At 38.4% G+C, this 18,906-nt stretch overlaps 1 protein-coding gene across 6 annotated transcripts; it reads left to right on the forward strand.

Moving 5' to 3' along the window:
• The first annotated feature begins 130 nt into the window (after nucleotides 1–130).
• Nucleotides 131–16,913, forward strand: mov10l1 (Mov10 like RISC complex RNA helicase 1). Of its 6 annotated transcripts, none has more exons than XM_017484702.3 (27): nucleotides 131–190; nucleotides 4,519–4,626; nucleotides 6,445–6,632; nucleotides 6,912–7,068; nucleotides 7,208–7,320; nucleotides 7,480–7,670; nucleotides 7,764–7,904; nucleotides 8,046–8,453; nucleotides 10,049–10,249; nucleotides 10,431–10,545; nucleotides 11,205–11,382; nucleotides 11,506–11,594; nucleotides 11,711–11,802; nucleotides 11,996–12,054; nucleotides 12,180–12,289; nucleotides 12,456–12,540; nucleotides 12,777–12,958; nucleotides 13,909–14,055; nucleotides 14,331–14,452; nucleotides 14,638–14,737; nucleotides 14,925–15,071; nucleotides 15,308–15,481; nucleotides 15,618–15,767; nucleotides 15,844–15,951; nucleotides 16,138–16,278; nucleotides 16,462–16,553; nucleotides 16,806–16,913. In XM_017484702.3, the coding sequence occupies exons 2-27, from the start codon at nucleotides 4,530–4,532 to the stop codon at nucleotides 16,828–16,830; spliced, it is 3,612 nt and encodes a 1,203-aa protein (XP_017340191.1). In that variant the 5' UTR covers nucleotides 131–190; nucleotides 4,519–4,529; the 3' UTR covers nucleotides 16,831–16,913. The 6 variants fall into 6 exon arrangements, with proteins under 6 accessions (XP_017340191.1, XP_017340190.1, XP_017340189.1 ...); XM_017484701.3 differs by lacking the exon at nucleotides 131–190 and adding an exon at nucleotides 3,495–3,651; XM_017484700.2 differs by lacking the exon at nucleotides 131–190 and adding an exon at nucleotides 3,913–4,010.
• The last annotated feature ends 1,993 nt before the right edge of the window (nucleotides 16,914–18,906 follow it).

Consider the following 18,906-nt stretch of genomic DNA (forward strand, 5'->3'; position numbering starts at 1 on the left):
CCAATCATTTCCTTAAGAAGTTCCTGATCAACTAAAACAGGTGTGTTAGTATTTTGGTTGGAGATGAAACCGGTAGAAAGGTAGATCTCAAGGAAGAGGGTTGGTGACCACTGTCTTATCCACTTGGAATACCATTTGTAAACCACGTGGAATATGTCCTGGTGAGGTCAGGACAATGTGGACTCAAAAGGTGGGTCATAAAAAAAGACTTGGAATTTGTTTTTTAGAACCACGACAATCACACAGTACTTATGAAGATAAAGATACCCAGCAAACACAGAACGTTTCCATAACTATAGCATTTGGTTCTCCTTTAGTTGTTTATTTTTTGGGAACCACTTCATAACGCTCTGGGTATGTTCAACTTCAGGCAACAAGGCTGTTACTAAAACTTTCTGGGAAGTTTAAAACACAGCCTTCTCTTATGGTTATACTGTATATGACAACTGACAAAGAAGGTTTACTAAAGGTTACCTTTAGGTACTATTTTTGAAACTGCAAACTAACCTTTGAGGAGTGTTACTGTAATGTTTTTTCATGGTCGCATTACTGGAAGTTTGCCAAATATGCCAAACATCAGACCTTCCACTTTAATATATATATATTTTTTATTTGCATCCAAATTGTATGAACGGTGTAAGAATTACAACACTTTTTAAAATATATATGTGTTCACCTCCTTTTTAAAAGTAATTGGACAATTGGCTGTGCAGCTGTTCCATGACCAAGTATGTAGTATTTCTTCATGATTTAACTTACAAGTAATAAGTTTAGATTTTATTTAGAATGTGCCACTTGCATTTGGAATACACTGATGAGCTCAGGCCTGGACGACCACAGAAAACAACTGTGGTCGTCCAGGCCTGAGCTCATCAGTGTTTGAGGAACTTTCAAAACATGTAAGTTATGTAACATTGGCTTATATATGCTAAATAGCAAGTTTTTTTTTATGTTGGTTACCCAAAAAAGAGGTAATTAGTATTTCAGAGAAATTTTAAATGTACAGAGTTGTTTATAAGGACTTTATAAAGATTAACATTTGTTGAATGGCTGATATATTAAGCTCTGCTCCACCTGCCCCTATGGACAAGCCACCACTGGATGAAATATAAACTGATATCCTGTGTATCTCAGAAAATAATCCAAGGCTATCCAGGGCTTCCCCAAAATCTTGGTTACATTTATTTAGGTCTGTGTGATTAATCTCATTATAGTATCATGAGGAGAAAAGGAACTACCGCAAGAGCTTGTTTTTCTTAATTGTGTTTTATGTAATACTGACACCCAGTGTTCAAAATAGATGCCTTCTATATATATATATATATATATATATATATATATATATATATATATATATATATATATATATATATATATATATATATATAAGTATTTAAAAAAAAAACTTTTCTGGCTTAATATTGGGTATTCCCAGTCCATCTAACATAGATGTCTTCCCAGTCCTCCAAACATGTATGGATGCTTTACTTGGTCAAACACCTCCTCCCCTCTGGCACTGGTTTAGATATTGTATGATGTTGAGCAGCATTCTGATGTCAGTGTTTAGAGGAAAAATGGGAAATTATGAAGCACAATAGTTTAATGGCTTACTCATCTTTAAAATCAATCTCCCTTCATAAATGTGGGAAGTTTGCCAACATTAAATAAAAATGTGGAATGTATCATGAATGGCTATAAGGGCATAATCTAAATTCTTCATTAGTCTTCCTACTAGTAAGACTTCATCCAGTCTCTTGAGTAGAGCTCTTTATGAAAACATAAGGAAACCTGAATCAAAATGTGTACATTAATATTTAATGTACCAAAAAAATGGCAATATGGAATTCAGTTGAATTTAAAGATAATAAGATTTGTACTGACTACTACATTTTTGAATATCTGTATAATTGAACAAATAATCAATAAACAAACATATATTTCTCCTGGGTTCTGTGATCCGGGGTTGTGTATATCCAGAGAATCCCTGATTATATATATATATATATATATATATATATATATATATATATATTTATCAAATGATGGTGGTGGACGGTGGTTTGCCATCAACTGGTATCAGTGTTGTTATGGCTATTATTTAGTTATCGTTGCTGAAAGCTTAACTGACTGGTCACTTGCATGGAAAGGGGTTCATATAAAACTAAAAAACAAGTATAAATCAAGTTAACTTTTTAATCTAACAATGTTAAAAATAATGCTGTTAATGATGCAGTGGGTAGTGGAAAGTTCAGGAATAAAAAGCATAATGGCTCAAATTACTTAATATTATGGTATATCTTTGCTTTGTTGTTCATAAAATTCAATCTCTGTTGTGGTCATACAGGGGGTTCTTGGAATTTCTGTTCCTCTTGAAGGATATCTTGTAGATCTTATTTAGTTCTGTGCCATCTAATGTGGTTAGTGTGTTGTTTTATGTAGCACCATGGTCCTGGAGGAACATTGTTTCGTTTCACTGTATACTGTACCAGCTGTAAATGGTTGAAATGACAATAAAGCCACTTGAACTTGAACTTAAGTTCCTGACTGCATAAAGTTAAAGATGCCCTTGTTTTAAAATATTAAGCTAACTCTATATGAGCAGAAATGTGTAATTAAAGATTAATGGCTGTACTTAGTCTGTTAGAACCTCACAGATGTCATATTAAGCAGAGAGCTCATTTTACAAGACTTTTCCCCTTCAATGTAATGAGTAGTTATGAGCCAATATCAGCTATCAAGAACCATTCAGAAGCATTCAGACAGGAGTAGTACTAGAGGTAATCACTCAATTTATTTGAGCATGAAAACTCTGTCTATGCTTGGGTTCCTTGAATCAGGAAGCTTTCCAGGGGACCCAGGCAGACAGGTCTACAGTTTCCATTACATGTATATACAGTTTCTATTACAACTGTAAATCTTTTCTAGAATATTGAACTTTTACATGCTTACTAGGTGGCAACCCCCCCCCCCCCCCCCCCGCAACCTACAGTCTGGTAAACTGTAACCTCATATGTTTTATGTTATTTTTGACTATATGATACTTTCCATCATTACACACTCCCCCCTCCCTTAACCCCCACCCCCATTAAAAAAACTAATTCAAGTAATACAAATCCATAAAAACATTTTTTGATGTAAATATAATAGTTCATGCAGTAGAGGGTTAAATATTTGATTTCATTTTGTCCTTTCATGATATTTAATGTTACTTTGTGTGGAAAAGGAAGCAGGGCTTGCTGATGGTGGTCTCTCCTGACTCCTAGTGGGCATGATCAGTACTGCACTCCACCGCTTCAAAAAGCCTGCAAAAAACGATTTAGCTATTTTAGTTGTAAAATACCACAAGTGGTCAAATATAGTGTCGATATTAACAATGAAAACTGTATAATGCTTCCAAATATGTTCTAGAGACCTCACGATTATGAAGAGTTGTTCTAGATGTTTTTAAACATCAAGCCGTTATTTACATCTGCGTGTATGTGCGCTGAACCTAATTCGCGAATCTCGATTCAGTGAATCATTTCAGCCACGACCCAGACGTGCTCCTCTCTCTTTCAGTGGGGCATAAACCAGCGAATCTTTTCGGATTCATTCTTACGTTGTATCTATAAATATGTATTTTATCTGTCGGTGTTTTTAAAATATCCGTGGGTAAGCCGTTCAACCTGACTTACTACTCTCGATTCAGAGTTGCTTCTCACTAGTTTAGGGAGTCGTTTGAGTCAGTGATTCACATTCTGGCTCACTGGTTCAGCGTCTCAGTGCCATATAGTAGCCTGACTAGTATGGGAGTGAATAATAAATCTTCTAAACAGTTCTAAACGAAGGGACATTAGAAATAAGAGGAATATATACAGATATATTGACAAACATATTTATTGTTTACACCACTCCTGGTTTGTTTACTAACTTACTAACCTTGATCAACCGTGTAACGAATCATTTACTTGAACTGATTCAAATGATTCGACTCCCTGAAAAGGCTCAAAAATGTCATGTCTGCAATTGAGGTGAAGATACTAAGTGGTTCAGGAGTTCACTGTCACATATCGAGTCCATACCATTACAGTTAACCTGATATTATATCGTGAAATGTATATTTGAACAGAATATTCTCACTATATATATATGTTTAACTCGTTTTTGTTCTCTCGACAATTTGTGAAAGTTTGTCAGGACAAAGGCGTCTTGCACGTGCTTTGTTTAGTGAGAGCAGGGAGGTAACTAAATTAGTTCAATAATTGACCTAGAAACATGTTCATTACTGCAGTTAAAATTTGAAATTGTTAAGGATTGTACATATGGCATTTGGGCTAAATAGTGTTTGTAATGAGTGGAGGTCTTGCTTTATTTAGTCACCGTTAGCTAGCTAGTTTCACTGTGAAGTTAGCAAGCTAACTTGTCCTGGGTGTTGGGAATTCAGTACTTTCGAGTTTGCGAAATGTTTATCTGAAAGTCACTTTCTTTATTACAGTTTATAATCTATAAAGTTTTTATATATTGTGTGTCTTTTTGCAGTGAGAGAAGACATGGTGTCTGCTGTACAGTTTCTCATTTCTAAGCTGCTCTCTCCACTGTGGAGTACGGTGGAGGGTGAAGAGGAGGATGGCTTTTATTACAGCACAAGTAAGTCAGGCCTTCTCAAAAACACACCTGTACACAGACCTCATTACAACACGTTCATTTGACGAACAAAAACAATTATAACGTTTGGCACATTAGACAATTTATTGGTGAACTTTTCTTCTTAGATTTTCTGTCCACAGAACCAAACGTTTTTTTTTTTTGTAATTATTATTAATGTTTTTTTTTTAAAGCAGCCAAAACAGTCTCTGCACTTATAAACAGCACAATGTGAATAAAATTGTCATCAGAGTCTAGTTGACTTCATTTATACTTATTTTTAAGACAGCAAGTTTTAGAATAAACCCAATTAGTTTAAACTGACTAGCACAATACAGGGTGTCCCAAAATCCCCAAAGTCTCCATACATGGGGGAACTTAACACTTTTTAGCACCCCCCCCCCCCCCCCCCCCCCAAACAAAATAAATAAATATATTACACATGCACAACCAGCCAAATTTTTTTTTTTAAATTCTCCCCACGTTTTATAATGATAAAGTCATGAACATTCTGGAGTAACACGAATGAACTATGGGAATTATGTTAAAATAAATGCAAATAATTCCATATTTTATCATCTTCATAGTAAACACCCTTTTCCCCTAGAATTTCCAGAAATGTTTCCTTGGCATTTTCACACCCGATTTCTTGAGGAATTTCCCTGAGATGCTTTTTAAACAGTATTAAAGGAGTTCCCATCGACGCTGGACTCTTATTGGCTGCTTTTCAGAATATTTCACTCCAAGTCATCCATTAAAAAAAACAAAACAATTGTAAATAAAAATGTTCATTTTCTAATGAAAGAAATGAATATGTTGGTACAATTATATTTTTGTCTACAACACCGATTTCAAACATTTAATCATCTATAACATTTAATCATCATATATAAAAACATATTGGACTCTCAACAGCTTGCGTATCGGGAAGCTGTCGCGATGGACAATAATGTCGGAGACTATGTATGCCAGCACCACGTTATTAACAAATTCACTAATTTACTTGCAGTAAATTAGATTGCAGGAACAAACATTCTTTAAAGTGAGCTTTAACAGGCATGTATTGTTAAAGTTTTGCCTTTTCCATTACTGTATTTGTAGCTGTCCCATCAGTTTCACATTTGCATATGCCATCCTTCGATTGGTGGCTTTTATACAAGTGTTGTCTGAGATTTTAATAAAAATATTCTCACACTCGCAGAACTTTGTTGCTGGTTATCTTTGGTCACATTGACACTAAATCAGTTTCTGGTGACATCACATTATACGTCCTACTACCGCTGATCTCGACTACCGACCAAAGAATTCTTTTAAGGCATATGATTTTATTTATTTTTTTTAACCTAAGACTGCAAAATCAGGCCGTAAATCGTCGTGTATATCCAGCTTTATGCTAAGGGTAGTTTACCTGAGCCTCACCATAAATATTTTAATGTACATGTATGTCTTGATATACTATGCAAATGATAAGCAAATAAACTTGACTTGATTTTGACCACACTTTAAAATTCATCATGATTAGGGGCCTGGAATGGCTTCAATGTGTATTGTTTGTTTAGTGTGATCTTGACATGCTGATGCTTTATCAACAGTAGTTTAGTCGTCAGTTTAGTGTTTGTAGATCTTGGAGTTCACATGATTCAAGAAACTGTGGATTCAAGTAATCCGTATTCACTAAATAATCATGTTTTTTTAAGCCATCCTTAATTCTGACAGACATTGTTCTAGCATTTCTTACTTTAAGCTCTGCCTGTTAGGCTTTGCTGTGCCCCATATATATATAATATAAAATATGCATGTGTGTGTTTTGTGTATATTTAGGTATGGAGGAGATAAGGCAGATGCGAGGTGGTGTAGTAACTCAGCTATGTCAGAATTATGGGCTGATTGACCATTCTGTGTACTTCACTGCTGGAGAGGTGCTGGGAGGAGCGCCTCTGCACGTAGGTGACGCTGTTAACGCTCTAACTGTTCGAGACGGCGCCCATGGAGGATGGAGGGCACTAAGGGTTGGTGCCATGCATTTTGAACATCTTTACTAATTTCCCCCTTTTTTAAATTTATTTATTTATTTTTTTATAAAATAAAAATACTTACCACATGACATGGAGCAGGTTGCCTATAAATGAATCTTTGAATGACAAAGGCTCAAAAACTTAGCTTTAGGTGTTGCTCATGTGTACTGAGGTGAGGCTTATACTGTAAATGTTCTATAAGTGTCTTTTTGCAAATTTTCATACTAATATAAGAGTAGAATATACAGTATGTCTGTGAAATTCTTTCTGTAGGTGGAGAGGCAAATGGATAACTGGGATGGAGGCAGGGCCTCACTCGAAACAGACTCTAATAAGCTCCGGTCTCTGATCGGAACAGTAACGTCTTGTGATAAAGACGGTGGATTTATAAATCAGACGACATATTTCCCCCGATCCGCCCTGTATGAAGGTCAAGCGTCAGACTCTTATTTCATGATTAATGCTGTGTTGTTTCTAATAGTGATGTCGATTATGATGTCATATGTTAAATACGATGTCGGTCTATTGAAGTAAACTTGTTAGTATGTGTTTGTGTGTCCTTGTTTTAGGTTTTGAGCCTATGAAAGGTGACTGGGTACAGGCAGAATACTTCGTTAGCACTACAAAGTGGACCAGTCAAGCTCGAACTGTTGCCCCGCTACGATACCAGCGTATGGACCAAGTCAGTCCAAATACCCACACAGCTAATGTTCCTATTCCTCATTTTCTGTTTTTAAAAAATTTTGTTTATGTATTTATTATTCAGTTTGTCTATTTGTAGAATTGATAGACTTTCATCTGTATGTTAACTAACACTGCGTCATGTCTCTCTGTCACTCAGGTGTGTGTATCGAGTGTGTTTGGAAGTAGTGGAGTTGTTGGAGACAGTGTGTTTTTCAGTTTGGATTCGCTGCTGTTGCCTGCTGGATACAAACCCACACAAGGAGATGTAGTGAGTGTTGTGGTGGTGGAGAGCAATCAGTCATTGTATTGCTGGAGAGCACTCTGTATGGCCCCCATTAAGAGAAACAGGCAAGTGACCTTCTTTCATATGTTCAGCCAATGTTCTTTAATTTGTCTGCTTATTCATCCAAAAGATTTCTCGATTTTTAACACTGTGTATAGCATGGATGGTTCGGTGATGATCTTGCCAGAGGCTGACATCCAGACGCTGCTGGGAAATAAGGGAGGACTGGTGGTCAGTGAGGAAACACAGTTTGGATCTTTGTTGCTTGGGGAGTCTAAGGAGCTGCTCATCTTTCTTCAGTGAGTTAATATGATACACATCTTATCTTTGTATTATATATGGTATAGATGGTGTACATGTAACAGAATTTTTTTATTAGACATAATTAGTGGCCCTCATTTTATATAATTAAAATAAATCTTCCTTTGTTTCCTGTTCAGCAATACTGGTTCAGAGACCCACAAACTGAAATGCTGTGAATTTGCTGGATGGGACCCTGAGGAGCAGTTTTCATTTGGACTGACACCACATTATGACAACGCTGACTTTTTATCAAAACCCAAGCTTCAACAAACCATCCCAGCCAACCCCTATATTCCCTTCATCCGAGCCCCAAGCAGGGGCCTTGTAGCACGGCATGGCTTCCATGTGCTAGTCAATCCTTCCTCTGTACCTGTGGAGGAAGATGGGGAAAGACATGAAAATGGTACTGGGGTAGATATTGCTGAAGGGGTTGCAGATGATGGAGAGAAGAATGCTGAGGAGGCACCACGTCTCCGGGCAATAGAGAAAAATCTGAAAATACTACCAGGAGAGAAGGTGTCCATCACTGTAGGCTGCCAGGCTAAGTAAGTGAATGATTAAATGGGAATTATCTTGCCTCTTTCATTTAACCACAAATAGATGCGCCTGGAGTTCACTAGAGGTTACTGGATCTGGGTTCTGCGGTGAGTTGTATATAAAGAAAGACAGCAGGTGCTATTAATTGTGACATGGTTTTGTTAAAAATTTATTTTTAAAAGCCAATTTATACCAAGGATACCGATAATTCTTAAACTGTGTGTGATGTGCATCTCCAGGTAGAGTTGATGTGCTTGTTCACATACAGAAGATTTTCAGATGGTTTGAGATTAAAGCTCGTTATACAATATAAAATCCAGATATCGCCAAAGCCTAAAGCTGGCTGTGACCCAGCAAATATTAAAATGCAGAATGCAGTGGCCTGAGAGAAATTTAAAACAATCGGACGAAGTGCAGTGTACTAACTACAGGGTGTCCTAAAATTCTCCATACATAGGGGACTATTTATGCAAGCGACGTTTGTTGAAGGTTGTACCTTCGTCAGTGGAGGTTCGTGGATGTCCACTTCTCGGTTGGTCCTCTATACTTCCAGAATTTAAGTTTGGCAACACTGGCACGTGTGTGATGTGTTTGCCATGTTTCCTGTTAAAGTCCATCATAACGTTTCGACAGCTTTCCGATCTAGCCATGAAAATGACTTCAATGCATTGTTCTTTTTATAAAGGCATTCTTAAAGGCTATCTGAGGAATAGTGTTTGTGTGTGTGTGTGTGTGAAGTCTTTCCCCAATGCATGGAGACTTTTGGGACACCCTGTATATCTAGATTAATGAGCTTGATTTAAACCTTGTCTCATGCCTAATAAAAAGAATTATCAGAACAAAGCAGGCTATCATTTATAAAGCTGTGTGTAAAATAAACTTAAATGTGGACATATCATTATTTCCTTCATTGTTATGATTCATGAAATGTCCATTTGCATGAAAAACTGTTGCTAAATCCTTTTCTTTCTTGCCCTTTCCTTTCTATTTATTAATCTCTTAAATGCGTTTGTATTAAAATGCTTAAACTAGGCTACTGAGTGATGCAACAGGAAAGAGTTCAGCCTGTTTCTGGAGAAGGAAGGGGAGTTAGGTCCCTTGTGGTGATGGGGGGGGGGATCCTGTGGCAGAGCTGCATATTTCTCAGAGGAATCATATGTTAATCTGCATGCTCCCTGGTTGGTAACTGTCATGTGATGGTGAATTAGTTAATGGGTGGGAACTGGCAATGACAAATTTGGGGAGAAAATGTACTAGGCACAGGAATTGTTACAGGATGTTACTGTTTACACAAAACACACCAAAGTAACCTTGTTACTAATAAGATATTGAGTTCATGTACTCTTCGAAAACAAAAGAATTACAATTGCTAACTTTCATTGCACTTATGTCATATACTGAATTTTAGATATACATCTTATATTTAATAATTTTTAGAAAAAAAATTACTGTTTGTCAATAGTACTAAATGTTATCTATATGCATTTATTTTACAAAGTGCATTACAAAGAAGTTATGTCAGATTTGAAAGATCTTGAAAAAAGTTTTAAGTTTTGTTGGGTAATGAGACTGAGTTAACTTCGACTGTAACTGTGCTCTGCAGGAACCTGGGCCGTTGTGCTGAGCTGCTCTTGCTGCACTTCTCCTCGTTTACCATCGGGCGGCGCTTGGAGGTTTCTGTGAGCAGTGTGGAGGAGAAGCTGTTGAAGCCCAGAGCCCCCTACTGTCCAGCAGCCCTGCTACCACCAGCACCACAGAACCCTGCTCAGGTGGTCACTGTCATGGCTCCTGCACCTCCAGTCCGGTGAGCGTTCCACATGAGCCCAACACAAGCACACGAGTGGATATTCTTGGTAATAACAGTCTGATGTATTTGCATTTGTGACTGTTATTTATCACAGAGGCAAATTAAGTCTCAGGGTTTTGAGTTTTGTTCCTGTGGTGTGTATTAGAGAGTGCCTGTTCTAGCATGTTTTCTTGTTCAGATTAGTGAGACGGCATCTACCCAATTTCCTGGGGAACTACCCAGTGCCACAGGCCCTGAGAGATTGTGTGGAGGCCAAAACCGATGTGCTGGTAGTTCAGCCTGCTCTTGGGGAGGTAAGGAATAATTTACAGGGTGTGGATGCTCGGAATAAAGTCTCTGCTTTCCAAGGTGTGTAACGCATTGTCCTGGAAAAATATGGAGCCTGGAAGCTGTCAAAACTTGTCTGACAGCTTCCAGGCTCCATTATATATCTGAATAGAATATAAATTGCTTGGGGTAAGACAAAAAAAAAAAATCTGAATCCTAAGAAAGTATAACCCCATCTACAAATCCTCATAATACAGATTTAAAATAAAATCCAGAACCATAAGTACAAATCCCAAAAATTCAAATTTAGGTCAAATTTCACAATTTAGGTCAAAGGTGAATCAACCAGTATTCTCAAGGGAAAAAATAATAATAAAAAATACTCTCTCAGAGTAGTCGGACTCAGCATTTAGCCAATCACAGTCTTCTGCCATGGTCAGACCATGACCGAGAAGAGAGGAGAATCTGTATCTGTGGTTATTTTAAAAATCTGAAATCTTACAGTTCAATTTTTGACATTGTACTCCTAGCATTTACAAAACAAAGGAAAACACAGATAAAGTTGAAACTAAAATTTCAATTATATATACTTCAGAAAGAAACAAAGTTAATTTTCAAATAATTTTGTCAGCTTCCAGGCTAAATAGAAAAGCTTGAATCTCTCATGTCCTCTTTTTCTCTGTAGCCATTGTGTCCGTCCTCCATGTTGCCTCGTTTCTCTGCCCTGCTTTGGCTGGAGGAGCTGCAGGCTGAAAGAGAGCTCAGAGAGTTCAGTATTAGTGGCGCCCTCTTAAGGAAAGGAGCAGGATACCTACACCTGGAGGTGCCTGGGTTGAGTGAAGGAAGGCCCAATCTTTTCATAGGTGAGGAACAGCCCTGTCAGTTGACATGTTTGTATCAGTGCAGCATACTTACTCATTATCCTTTGAATGTAGTATAGTTTTATGATTTTAATGTTTTAAAGCCGTGTGTGTGGTCCCTAACAGGAGACAAAGTTGTTCTGAAGAAGCCATGCGATGGAGGGTTTGTTGTGGAATATATCAGCTATGTTACTGAGGTGCTCTACTTCATTAAGGTTTAAATTTTTTAATTATGAGTAAATAATGGTGTGTTCTGTACTGTAATTTAACCTATGCAATGCTTATCTCAACATTTGTAATAGTTTTGTTTATTGCTGCTTGACACCTGCAGATCAGTGAAGAGGATGTGAGTTTACGGGTAAACGCAGAATTACTGAATAGCTATTTGGGGGAGCCGCTGGATGTGGAGTTTACGTACAACAGGTGACTATCCAGCCTCACTTGTAAAATAGCAGTTGCGCTATCATGAGTCATCACTGGATTGTAGACCAGATTAAGGCCAGCTTCGGTTATTTAGCCAATTCCATGTCTGGATTAAATTACCTTTAGTTTCATAAATATCCCTAACGTTAATCTCTCAGAATAATTATCTGAATGTTTCCGTCATCAAACCCAGACTTACTATGAGAAGATGCCACTGTGCTCTGGAGCAGACCAAGCACTTTGGAGAAAATGGTGAGCTAAGGCTGGAAAGCAATTCCCCTCCTTCCCCTTTTTACCTTTTCTTACATGTATCATTTACGTAGTTGTTTCTGAAAGGAGTCTTTTGATGAAATGTTTCTCATCTCTTGGTGGTTTAGTGCTCTTCCCCAGATATCTTCAGCTGCAGAGCCCCTTGTGGACATGTGATTGGGAGCCGGAACTGACAGTCAAACAGGAGGAAAACAAAACAACCCATGAAAGTGAAGAGGTGTGTGTGGAAATATTTCCTAAAGAAATCCAACAAGTACTGGATTGAGAACTGTTTGCAAGCCTGTGTCTGTTCTTGTTGTACTGCAATAAGTAAATATGAGTTAATATTATCAAAGTGGACACCTAAAGTTCTTAGAATAATAATGCTGAACTGGTGTTCTTAGGGTAGAGAAAAACCCTGTGAGAACAGGGAGAAGCCACCTTCCCTGACTATGGACATGGTCTCTGTGGCAACACAGACAAAAACAGGTAGGCCATAATTGAGCAAGTTATTTAATCCAATATTGTAAGTAAAGACAAGTATTTAATTGTAATTAAAGCACATTTAGTCATGATTTTCCTGTTGGACAAGTCCCACAGGACTGCTGACTAATCATTGTGCTTGTCACTGTTGGCTACAGTGAAGGAGGTAAAGATCTTATAGTATGAGTGTGATTGTTTTGCTTGTGTCACTTTTTTTTTTTTTTCTTTTTTTCTTCTTCCAGATTTGTGTACAGCGACTAAGCCCATCCCAGACCCAGGCAAGTTCTTTAACTGTAATCTTAACCCTGCTCAGAAGGAGGCAGTCAAACATATTCTCCGTGGAGAGTGTCGCCCCACTCCCTACGTGCTCTTTGGCCCCCCAGGCACAGGCAAAACCATCACACTCGTAGAGGCCATACTGCAGGTACTCATCACCTGATTGACATATTATTGACATATATTGACATATATTATGGGGAAGTATTTCAGACGATATTAAATAAATGACAATATACATTCACTGAGCACTGTATCAGGAACACTATACTTATACTGGGTAGGGGCTCGCCTTGCCCTCTAAACAGCCTCAATTCTTCCTGGCATGGAATCCACAAGATGTTGGAAACATTCCTTTGAGATTCTGGTCCATGTGGACTTGATTGTGTCATGCAGTTCCTGCAGATTTTTCAGGTGCACTTTCATGCTGTGAATCTCCCGTTCTACCACATCCCAAAGATGTTCTACTGGATTCAGATCCGGTGACTGGGAAGGTCACTGAAGAACACTGAACTCATTGTCCTGTTCATGAAACCAGTTTGAGATGACTTTTGCTTTGAGACATGGTGCACTATCATGCTGGAAGAAGCCATTAGAAGATGGTAAATTGTGGACACGAAGGGATGCACATAGTCAGCAACAATTCTGACCTTGTATACTGTAGTATACAATGCAGAAAGTAGTACTTAAACGTTTAAATTATCTCACCGAAAATTGAAGGCAACCCTAACCTTGGTACCTAGTGTTCCCTGGATAGGCTCCAGATCCTCTGTGTTGCCGTGGTGATGACTGACTTGCCGTGTCAATCCAGTCACTCGCTGCATAATTATTGAAAACTGGTATTGGGAGCGCTGTAAATACTGAATCACAAATTACCTGTGTGTGTGATGGGTAAAAGTGAGATCGAGTGTGTATTTCAGGGTGCATGCATTCATTAATTACATGAATGAACGAACCTTTTTTTAAATTCTTTTTTGTACATTTGGTTTATGCTTACTTTTCACTTGTATTATTGATTTCCTGGCACAGTTGAATTGTTCATTCAGTCATTTATTTAATATAGTTGAAAATATTAACTTTGGGTGCATGCATATGCAGGTGTATTACCGTGTGCCAGGGAGTCGTGTTTTGGTATGCACACCTTCTAACAGCGCTGCAGATCTGGTCTGTATCCGCCTGCATGAGAGCGGCTACCTGCAAGCCGCCAGCCTGGCACGAGTCAACGCCACTTGTAGGATTGAGGAGGTACTGCAGGCAGTCTCCACAAGGGCACTGATAAAGACTAGCTAATTTTCAGCTGTTTTAAACAATTCTTGAGCCCCCCCCCTTCCCCCTAAACTGAATGTTTAGTTAGTGTGGGTTTTATTTCTTTGACATGAAGTTCTCCCTAGAAGTCCTTATTGAACCACCAGTAAAAAATTTTTTTTTACTGCTTTATTATCTACTAAATACACACTTTATGTGCTTTGTTAAACTGGTCATTTTGTTTGGAACTGATTCAGTGCTTCTTATGCTTGCAGTCTGTGCCTGAGGTGTTGCGACAGTACTGTCATGCTGGAGAGGATATACGTCATGCTTCTTTCCACCGTATTGTCGTCAGCACCTGCTCCAGCACTGGCATGTTTTACCAGATTGGCTTACGGTGAGAACTAGAGCTATAGATTTAATTGTTTACCAAGAGTGGACCACACAAGTGAATGTTATATATGGTTTTGGAAGTTATTCTATCTGAAAGGTTTAATAGGCATCGCACTAATTATGAAAATATAATCAAATAAAAAATGTTTTTCTGAAAACCACAAATAATGTATGTGTTTGGTCCCTTAGTGTTGGTCATTTTACTCATGTGTTTCTGGATGAGGCTGGTCAAGCTACTGAGCCTGAGTCTCTGATTCCTCTTGGCCTGATGTTTGAGAAGACAGGCCAGGTTGGACATGCGTTCTTTCTGTATTCTCTGTATTGTATACTTGTATTCTGAACAAAATATCCAGGATAAACTGAGTTTATAAGCAACGTAAATTGGTATTAATAACAATACATCTCAAGTAGCAGATAGATACAGGAGCAATAGACACTCCTGGAAAATATTAAGCTTTTTTCCCCCTCTCATAAAGATGGTCCTGTCTGGAGACCCAAAACAGCTGGGTCCAATAGTGAAGTCTAAACTTGCTGAAGCTTTTGGACTGGGAGTGTCTTTGCTCGAGAGACTGATGGCCACCCCTCTGTATTCCTGCACAGAAAAGGGCTACAACCCATTACTGGTGAAAAAAAAACATTAACACACACAATCATCCCCACTTTTGTCCTTTGCTGCAAGTGGTCACTGCTGTTAAACTTTAGTTTTTGGTAAATTGAACAGTCTCATTAGATATCTACACTCTTGATCTCTTTTGTAGCACAAGTAGTTTTTTTTTTGTTTTTTTTAAATATATATATACACACGATTTTGCTTAGTCTTAATATTTTTCAGAACTGCAATTTTGTAATCTGTCCTAAGGTGACTAAACTGGTGTATAACTACCGCTCCCATGAGGCGTTGCTGGAGCTTCCATCACGGCTGTTCTACGGTGGCGAGCTGTGCGTACGCTCACAGAGAGCTGTCGTGGACTCTCTCTGTCACTGGAGCCGCCTTCCTACCAAGGGTTTTCCCCTCATCTTCCATGGAGTCAGGGTGCACCTTTTTTTCCTGCCAATATGTAGCTCAAATTATGTTGACTGGTCATGTGATGTTTAACCAGAAAATACACATCATAATTCCACAACTGCTTAAAAATCTACTAGATTTGTTGCTCTATATCTTCCTACAGGGCACAGAGATGAGGGAAGGCACTAACCCGTCCTGGTTTAATCCTGGAGAAGCGGTACAAGCCATGCTTTACTGTTGCCAGCTGGCAAAAAGACTCTACAACCCCATACCAGCTACTGACATTGGCATCATCGCACCTTACAAAAAACAGGTGTCATACTCTCCACACATGTATGCATGAACTTTTACAGTCAGCATTAATAACCCCTGGTTATTCCTATTATCAGGTGGAAAAGATTCGAGTGCTGTTGCACAGAGCGGGACTTGCTGACATTAAGGTTGGCTCAGTTGAGGAATTCCAGGGACAGGAGTTCTTGGTCATCATCCTCTCTGTGGTAACATGCTGCTTCACTCCGTTAGACCTTAAACCCACTGTAGTTTTGGATAAGAGCTCACGCATATCCTGGACACTTATAGACTAGTCTTTAAATATCTGGAAGATGGCAGATGGACAAACTGTCCTGGAAGGTCATTGAGAGAGCATGTTTAAGCATATTTTCATCTTATTTCTACATTCTCAGGTGCGCTCCAATGAGGCGTTACCAAGCAATGATCTGCAGAGTGCACTGGGCTTTGTGTCCAACCCCAAACGCTTCAACGTGGCGATCACGAGACCAAAAGCTCTTCTGATCATCATCGGCAACCCACACGTGCTGATCAAGGTAGTGTTGCCTTACATCTGTCCAGAGGTTCAGGGATTCAGAAAGCAGATCAAAAACATTAATAAACATGTTCTGTAGCATATCTTCGTGTACAATTCTGTTCATGTCTGTTGTCTCTAGTATGAAGGATGACACAATTTATAGTGATTTTTTTGTGTGTGTGTGCGCGCGTGCGTTATAAAGGACCCATGTTTTCATGCACTGCTGCAGTATGCCTATGAGAATGGGGCTTTCCTTGGCTGTGACCCTCCCGTCTCTCTCCGAACTGCTGATAGGTTAGTCTCTTATGCTCTTAACTTTGCACCTTATAGACCAAGGTGTTTCAGGAAACAAATAAAGTATAAATGCTGGTCCACTTCTTTGTCTGTAGAATCCATCTACATAAATGTTGAAAAGTTTCTAAAAGTACAAAATGTGTGTGTAGCTATATAGATATAAATATAATATAGATATAGTTACATGGATCACCTGAGATTACTGTTTTAATAATTATTTGAGTCATTTTTGTTTTGTTTTCCCCTCCACAGGGCTGCTTCTAAAGAAAAGGAATAGGGGTATAAAGCAGAATTCTGATCTGGATCTGAGTCATGTTGTGTATCAGAAAAATAAACGTACAATGAACTGTCCTGTGTTCACTATTACCTTTTTTATTTATTTATTTAAAAAACACATTTCTATTCATTTTTTTATATATATAACTTGTATAAACTTCCAATTACACATCACACATACTGCACACACTGTATGATGGTTTATACAATCCTTGAAACTTGAAACCTATGTTATAGGTAGGGAAGGTAAGTTTTGTGTGAACCTTGATTTGAAGGTAGATAATTTGAAAGTCCTAGATGTTCTTTTGTTAATTCTGACTCCAGTCCTCATTCACATTGTTTTTTTGTTTTTTTTTAAACGAATGACATTTGAGTTCATACATAAAGGTCTGTCTCTCAGTGTCTGGTTTGAGAAACCCCATCAGAGTCAGAGAGTCTGTAGGTTGCAGACAGTCGTATGTCTGAACGTCTCGGCATGGCAGCGTCTCCATGACCGAGTCTGAATACGACAATTGAGTGCCAATAACAATTTGTAGAGACAGAGTGGAGAAAGACACCAAGAGACTAGACGTGGGGCTCAGTAGAGTAACCTGCAAGATAATTTTTTGTTGTTTAGTGTATATGCCTAATTTTTCTACAGCGTCCAGGTCTATAGTTTGAAACAACACTTAGTCCCTCATTTTACAATCACGTTTCAACTTTTTGCATAGAACTTGTCAAGATTCTTTCATTTTGTAAAAGTTAAACTGAAGGAAGTACAGTGTATGTAACATGTACGTGTCAGAGAGGTTGTAATGTTGAGGTGGAGACTGCTTTTATCAGAGTAGGTCTGACTGCATGGCTGCTCTTTGATCTAAAACTCTGGTGTGAGTAATTTGTTTGAAACCTGTCTGACACTCAAGTGTGTCTCGGTGTTCCGCTTGTGTTTATGGGTCCACTGTGTTCCCTCTATCTATAACTGAGTCTGGTCAGATTTGCGTTCATTCAAATAATATAATTTTAAAAAAAATAAACTCTAAAGTACAGCTTCAATCTTGAATCAGTTACCAGTTATCTTTTTAGCATGACTATGAACATCTGGATTGTCACGATTGATTGATGTGAAAGAAGTAACCTTTAAAACCCTCTATCCCTCTGGTATATACCAAGAAATTAAAATCTCGCTTGTAGAGCAGTTATGTGAGGTCAAAATATTTACATTATTTATGTGGATAAGCAGATAGGGATAAATACCAGTAATAGTTCCTAATCTTTATCACCTATTAAGTTTTGATAATTTATCAGCAGTTCCATAATGCCACACTATCCATGGTATATCCTTGATGGGCATAATGCAATTTGTAACAAAACAAAAAATAGAACCAACTTAGTCAAGAAGTTACCACAGCTTTGACAGACTTGCCTGTATAGGTCCCATTAGTCTTCTATAGGCTTGCCACACATTAACAACACAAACATAATGCCTAAAAAGGGGCAGGAGAGCTATTAGATAGACAAACATGCTCCTGGGGGGATTACAATAAGAGAAGGGTGGGCCTCTATTGTTTTCCAAAATGGGCCTGTGTCTCTAATTGCCCAGTTAGGTCCCCTTGCTAACTGCCGTCTACACCACCTTGAGCCAGGGCAGTAAAGGGGCCATCGAGGCTGGGGCCGGGGTGACAGGGCTGCAGCCTCGAGCACTGAGGGACCAGGAGAAAGCACACAGTAGCATTGCAACTTTCCCCCCTAATTAACTTCAAATGGCACCACAAGTTCTAACAATAATCACACCGTCTACTCTGCTTGATTGCTTTCATTGAGTACTTTAGTTTGGAAACTTGTCTGAAAACTGGGGCCAGGAATAAAGTTCTCATATACATGGTAACAGTTGCAGCTGGAGGCCTTTGGCCTTTTGGAAGCTTTATATATTGGAGACAGAGCAATATACAAGCTGTAGCTGGGGGACATTTATGGCATAAAGCTTTTCTACTACAGGAACCTGTTGTGTAAATTGGACCTGAAGTTTTCACTGGTGTCTTCAGAGTCTTTGGTCAGTCAATGAAGGAAACTAATATATATATGTATATTATATTATGTA

Source organism: Ictalurus punctatus, chromosome 14, assembly GCF_001660625.3.
Source record: "Ictalurus punctatus breed USDA103 chromosome 14, Coco_2.0, whole genome shotgun sequence".
NCBI lineage: Eukaryota > Metazoa > Chordata > Actinopteri > Siluriformes > Ictaluridae > Ictalurus > Ictalurus punctatus.

What these genes read in the sequence shown, in the direction of transcription:
- mov10l1 (XM_017484702.3), top strand. Translation starts at nt 4,530, where the DNA reads ATGGTGTCTGCTGTACAGTTTCTCATTTCTAAGCTGCTCTCTCCACTG. An exon ending in TTCAGCCTGCTCTTGGGGAG is followed by an intron (nt 10,546 to 11,204) that starts GTAAGGAATAAT and finishes TTTTCTCTGTAG; the next exon opens with CCATTGTGTCCGTCCTCCAT. An exon ending in TCATCTTCCATGGAGTCAGG is followed by an intron (nt 15,482 to 15,617) that starts GTGCACCTTTTT and finishes ATCTTCCTACAG; the next exon opens with GGCACAGAGATGAGGGAAGG.